Here is a 6,257-nt window from a genome sequence, read left to right on the forward strand (position 1 = left end):
CCATATATCACCATGAGTAGTTGTGAGAAGTTAAGCCCTTGAGAGAATATTTCCGGCCAAGGTCCCAAAAGTGACATTTAAACCTTAAAACTATCTAGAGCATGTGTGATACAATTTACAAGATTTGACAAAGAAAGCCAAACAAGAATTCTAGACTTCACATAAGATGAGAGAGGGTGTAAGGCACACTACTCCAACTCCAACAACAGGAATAATAGTACTATCGGCAGTTGCCACACACTTTCTATGAGGATGTGTCATAGATTGAAAAAAGGTTTATCATACGTCATTGTTGACCTTAAAAACTACCAAGCCTATGTGGCATGCATACCGAGTAATCAATAAGCTAACTATGTCATTCGGTTGTGTGCGGGGCGTGCCAACTTGTCAGACGAGATCGGCCGGGGAGTAAAATATGTTGATGTCGCATTGAGCGCTCTGCTGACTTCTTGATCTTGCGACTGCAGCTGAGGAAGGAACACGTCTCGACCTTCGGGTTCTAGAGCCTGAAGACAAGGCTGCTAGTCTTGCGAAGTTCACGGATCGTTAGCGCCGGGTTCAGTCACAGTGATTATATTCGTAAAAGTATAAGCACGCCAAACTGGCACCAAACTATACGGACATAAGTACTCGAAAGAGATGTATGTCTTGATAATGAATGTGGTTCAGCCGTCAGAATGCCGAACTCTAAAACTAACTCGTGAATATCCAATCATAAAACAACTTGGCGTTCAATATGCCAAGCCCAATAATCTGTAACACTTCATTTTGCCTATAAGGCTAATAAGATGACCTTTGTCAATAAGGGCTCGAAAATCCTTCTTGACCGAGACTTGGATAGGTAACCGGTCGGCCTCGACGCAGTGCTGTTTATCCAAACTGAAGGTGCTCCATGGTCGGCTGATTCTACGGCAACAGTGTTATTTATCCAAACTGAAGATGTTTGCCAGTTTCCTTCACAGTGCTGTTTATCCAAACTGAAGATGTGTTGGCGGAAATAGGAAAATAAAAATCTCAAGGTTGTTGAGAGGTTTCGCGTAGAACGAGAGTTTGCGCATGGCAGTTTGTGTGTTGAATTGGGAGCCTTTTTGACGCACAAGGTCTTGTATTTAGAGGGTTGGTATTTGCTTGCACGGCTTGATGGTGTTCAACTACAACTCAATCTCTAGGAAGAAAGACTGATTCATAACTATCTGATTCGTATCTATCCTTCCCATTTGTGACCTTCCAAACAAAATAAAAACCTATCTAAGCTTATCACATCATATCAGAAGCCTAGCCCACCTAGGCTTCTTATCTCATCATCAAAACTCCATCAATGGCCTTTAAACTCATCTGACAACATCCATCACCATGTAAAACGTCCTAGCCTACCTAGACTTCTTTTCTCATCATTATCCAAGATCATCAAATCCTAGGCTATGCCACGTGATAAGAGTCCTAGGCCGAGCTGCTCTAATCCACATGGTACACTGCTAACAAGTCCAAATTAAATTGGATTGTTCTGCTTGCTTCTAAGTACAAGAAAATCGAGATAATTGATTAAAAGATAATTATTATGATTGAAAATCATAATATTATCTCTTAACAATAACAAAATTATCTTAACTTTCTTATCCGACGGTCAATAACTATGTTCACATAACGATCTCGATTACTCAGGTTGATGATGTAAAATCGGATCCAAACAGTCATATAATCCTTTGCACCAGATTCCAAAATCCAGCATGTGTTCTCCATTGCAATAACACACGACTACACAAGAAGAATGCACACGAGGCCTACTTGCAGCAGAATACTCCTACACGATAGTGCAATTGCTTAAGCACAACATTTGTACTTTGCACATGGTTGTAATTGTACACCGTACACAATAGTAAAATTGCTGTTTGACACGCTGCACCAAGGCAAGCAAGCAGCAACAGATTTTCTTTTTCTTTTTCTTTTTACTGTTTGACACACGCCGCAATACAGTCACAGCACGACACGAAACTATTCTTGCAGTAAAGGAATGCACATGTGGGACACTTGCCTTGCTCGAGTTCCTTGAAGTACATGTTTATTTTGATAGTATCTTCCAATCGAACAGTCCAATCCCGACTTGACTTCTAACTTCAATCCTAAGATTAGACACAACTTAAAAAAACACAATCAAGCTTCTAGTTTTTTGTACCAGGAAAACTCAATACACAAAGGACAAGGATTGTTTGCCCTTCACTTCCGGTGCCCTTCCCGTGCCCTTCTGTTTGTGTGGTTATGGTTAAGCCACGTCAACATTTTATATTACTATTCATTTTTGTCTTATTATATCTATAAAAAATTAATATAAAATGTTGACATGACTTAACCGTGACCACACAAAACAGGAGGGCATAGGAAAAACAGACAATCCTTGTCCATACACAAATTGCACTATCAATTTCCGCCGTTGAAAATTTTAACGCAAAGAACAAAATATAAGGAAAAAAAAAAGAGCACAACAATGCAAGTAAGTTCCACCTATATTAAAAAATAATGCAATGTTTACATACTAGTACTACACATAAATATATTCTGCCTAACATTTTCCTTTAAAATAAACAAATTGTTGTATAACCTAATGAGTTATGTTAAGAATATCATATTTTGTGAACCGCATTTAATTACATTATCACTCTAATACAAATAAATCTCACGTAAGAGGTAATTTAAATGTAATCTAAATTTATATGTAGGTCATAGCATTTTTCTTAGCGACATAAACATATAGTGACATTCGACCAAAAAAGAAAGAAAAAACAGATAATGACAAGGCGTCCCATGAAACATGTGCAGGCATATCTCCTTACGTCTTTTATACCTTCCGGACACGAAAAACGTGCTTAATGCTGCTCCCTCTTTAATTTTTCACAAGTTATGTGTGTTTTTACGAAGTTATCCATGTTTATTATATAAAAAGGGTCGCTTGTGAGCCTGGTTTTTGCATACATAGCTGAGCTTTTCTCCCCTGCAACTATTCTCTCTCTCTCTCAACACAAACACACGGGCAAAAATGGCTGGAACTGAAGCAACTACTCTACTGCTTTCTACTCAAAGCCAAAGGCCTTGTTTTTACTCGAGCAGTGTATCGAAAAATAAGAATTTGGTCAACTCCTTTTCAGGAGATGAAGGTGAATCATGTTATGTACTTCCAAATCCAGTCATTGACTACTCCATGCTCATCTCCGGTGATGTTCTAAAACGTACTAAAGCCATCAGTGACCTTAACGAAGCTTGCCTCAACTTTGGCTTCTTCACAGTACGTACCTACATCCCTCTTTCTCCTTGATTAGTTTGTCTGCAACTTTCCTTACCATATATATATGTATGTGTGTGTGTGTGTGTGTGTGTGTGTGTGTGTGTGTGTATATCACCACACGCATTTAGCTAGAAGGAGGATGATTAGTTGTATTGAACTTGATGATTTTGCAGGTGACGAATCATGGGATCCCGGACAGCCTGATGGGGAGTGTTATGAATTGGCTTTCCAAATTTTTTTATCAGAATGACGAGGAGAAGCGACGTTATGAGACAAATGATTCGAAGGATAAAATCAGATTCCGGTGGGGTGGCAGAACCCAAAGAGAGCTTCTCCACATGAGAGCACATCCCACCTTTCATTGCCCAACAAAGCCTGCCAATTCCACGTAAACCAGCATGCTTCTATCAAACATACAAACATACCATATTGGCTATGCATGCATGCATTCACTTTTGAACAAAAAGGAAACCTCATACCATGAATACGAAATTAGAATATTTTGAACTTAACTAAGATGTAACCCATGTTAATGTATACAATAATACTATTAGTACACACAAAATTGATACATACTTTCTAATAGAGGTATGCTGTATTATTATATGTGGAACCCACTTATATTAAAGAGTGTTAGCAAGTGTGTGAGTTGTGTGTCTTTAAAGAATATTTACCTAATTTACGTCTTTAAAGAACATTTACCTAATTTACATATGATGTTAATTAGCAGGGTTTTACAAGAGTATTGTGAGAAAATGCGAGAAATGGGAGTCCAATTACTTAGAGGGATTTCAAAATCCCTAGGGCTTGAAGAGGACTACATAGAGAAGAAAATGAACCTGGAATCTGGCTATAATGTTTTCGGACCAAATTACTATCCGGCGCTGTCGCATTCATCGGACGACAAGAATCAGATTGGCCAATTCCCTCATCGTGACCCTGGCTTACTTGTCCTCCTTGCTCAAGACGTTGATGGGGGACTTCAGATTGAGCACCAGAAAAAGTGGTTCAATGCAAACTTTCCTCCGAGTTCCATCTTTGTCATTGTTGCTGACCATATAGAGGTGCATTTAAATTCTTCTCCACGAATAAACGCCATCTAATTCACAACAGTTTTAACGCGAATGCTACAAAGTTGAACATTTCCCCCAATTTTCTCACTTGATAGAATTAAAGTGTTTAATTCAAATCTAATCACATGTGTTAAGACTAAGCCAAACACGTGGATCTATTACATGGAAAGACTAAAAATATGTACGAAAAATTATAGTGCTTAACCTATGGGAACTACGTATACACTTTTTTTTTCTCCTACACACCTCTGTCTAATCATGTATGTTATTTTTTGTTTGATTTATTCAATCCAACAATAATTAGAAAGAGGGGTGTGTAGAAAGAGGGAAAGGGTGTGGTTGTGATTCATTCATTAAAACATTTGTGCTATATTTTATTTTGAGTGATATTACTTGGACACACAAAATTAAAATATTGTCTAATAAATATAAGACTCACATACAATGGTATAACTCACATGTATTAGGAAGCGTGTGTCAATAAATATATCAGTTGTATATGTTCAACTAGTTTTATTGTTTTATTTTTAATAATTGGGGAAAAACTTCTTGGGTTGTTCATGAATATGATGCATGGCATGCATAATGCAGATTCTGACCAATGGGAAGTACAAGAGCTTGTTGCATCGGGTGGCTTTGACCAACGAAGTGGAAAGGAAGAGTTTACCCTTCTTTTTTGGACCATCATTGGAAGCAACTGTGAGGCCTGCACCTGAGTTTTTAGACGAGCACAACCCACCCTTTTATCGTGAAATGACGTATAAGGACTACTTGGAATCCAATAAGCACCATGTGATTGAAGCCAGAGCAAACTTGAATCAGATTCGAATCTGATCTCAAGTCTCAACTCAAAGAGTTAGACCAGTTGATGGTACATTTACCTTTTCATAAGTAAGAGTTTCTTACTTTCGTCCTACAATGAGAATAATATTTTGATTAATCTTTAATCTTAAACTGTGATTTTTCGTAAAATTAGAAATAAACATCCATTTAGACTAGTTGGCCACGGTAACGAGGGCTAGTTTGGTATTGATGTACTTAAAAAAAAAACACAGCTTATGTTGTGTTGTGAGAATAAACAGTTGTAAAATAAAGTTGTTGAGTATTTGGTAAAAAAATTTTTTGTAAAAGTTCTTTTAATAAAAAAAAGGCAGTGTTTGAGTGTTTAGTAAACTTTTATATAAATTGCTTTGAATATGTTTTTTTTTGTCAAGAATAAAACTTCATTAATGAAAGGGGGATACAATTTGTGCTATAAAGGCCTAAACCTAAACAAAGCACAAAGCCCTACACAACAAAGCAAACATAAACTAGAAGACAAGCCCAAAAAGGAAAGCTACAACCCCAGCCACAAAGGGAGACCCACATAGATTTAGGGTCGTAGGCTACAAAAGAAATAATAATCAGTAAAACTCTAAGCTCCAGTAGCCAAAAACCAGTCACCACCACTGCAACCGCTGCTACCTCAGCGAAGGAAGACATCACACGAAACTGAAAAATGCATCCGAACCAAAAACTAGATTTGAGAGTATTGTGTAGAGTCAATCCACCAAGAGCCAAAGCCTCCATAGCCACACCTGCAAGAAAAATCACCAAACGTAACATGAGGAGGGGGAGGGTAAAGGGGGTGTGTAAAACACCCTTGTTCTGACGTGAATCATTCCACACTTTGCCCAATTTTTTCGGTAAGTCGGATCGACATTAGGCTGTGTGGGTTGGGTCTTGTGTCAAGATAGAGCCCAACACTCCGAGATCTAATTCATGGTTATGAGTTGGAAAAGATGAAGGGTAGGAAGATGGAGGTAGGAGAAAAGGGTGTAATGGGGAGGCATGAGAAGGATGGCAGTGACCGGCAATTGATTTAGGAGAGGGTACAAAACTGAGACAAAAGCTTAGATAGATGAGAC

General features: G+C 38.1%; 1 protein-coding gene across 2 annotated transcripts; it reads left to right on the forward strand.

Annotated features, from left to right (window-relative positions):
- The first annotated feature begins 2,977 nt into the window (after positions 1-2,977).
- Positions 2,978-5,297, forward strand: LOC126621278 (2-oxoglutarate-dependent dioxygenase 19-like). 2 transcript variants are annotated; one of them, XM_050289674.1, is made up of 4 exons: positions 2,978-3,277; positions 3,451-3,665; positions 4,005-4,341; positions 4,942-5,297. In XM_050289674.1, the coding sequence occupies exons 1-4, from the start codon at positions 3,032-3,034 to the stop codon at positions 5,182-5,184; spliced, it is 1,041 nt and encodes a 346-aa protein (XP_050145631.1). In that variant the 5' UTR covers positions 2,978-3,031; the 3' UTR covers positions 5,185-5,297. The 2 variants fall into 2 exon arrangements, with proteins under 2 accessions (XP_050145631.1, XP_050145632.1); XM_050289675.1 differs by having other exon boundaries at positions 4,008-4,341.
- The last annotated feature ends 960 nt before the right edge of the window (positions 5,298-6,257 follow it).

This window comes from Malus sylvestris, chromosome 5, assembly GCF_916048215.2.
Source record: "Malus sylvestris chromosome 5, drMalSylv7.2, whole genome shotgun sequence".
In the NCBI taxonomy this organism is placed as follows: Eukaryota; Viridiplantae; Streptophyta; class Magnoliopsida; order Rosales; family Rosaceae; genus Malus; species Malus sylvestris.

Coding starts and splice junctions, on each gene's coding strand:
- LOC126621278 (XM_050289674.1), top strand. CDS start 3,032: ATGGCTGGAACTGAAGCAACTACTCTACTGCTTTCTACTCAAAGCCAA. Junction 3,666..4,004: donor ACAAAGCCTGCCAATTCCAC/GTAAACCAGCAT, acceptor GATGTTAATTAG/CAGGGTTTTACAAGAGTATT. Junction 4,342..4,941: donor TTGTTGCTGACCATATAGAG/GTGCATTTAAAT, acceptor TGCATAATGCAG/ATTCTGACCAATGGGAAGTA.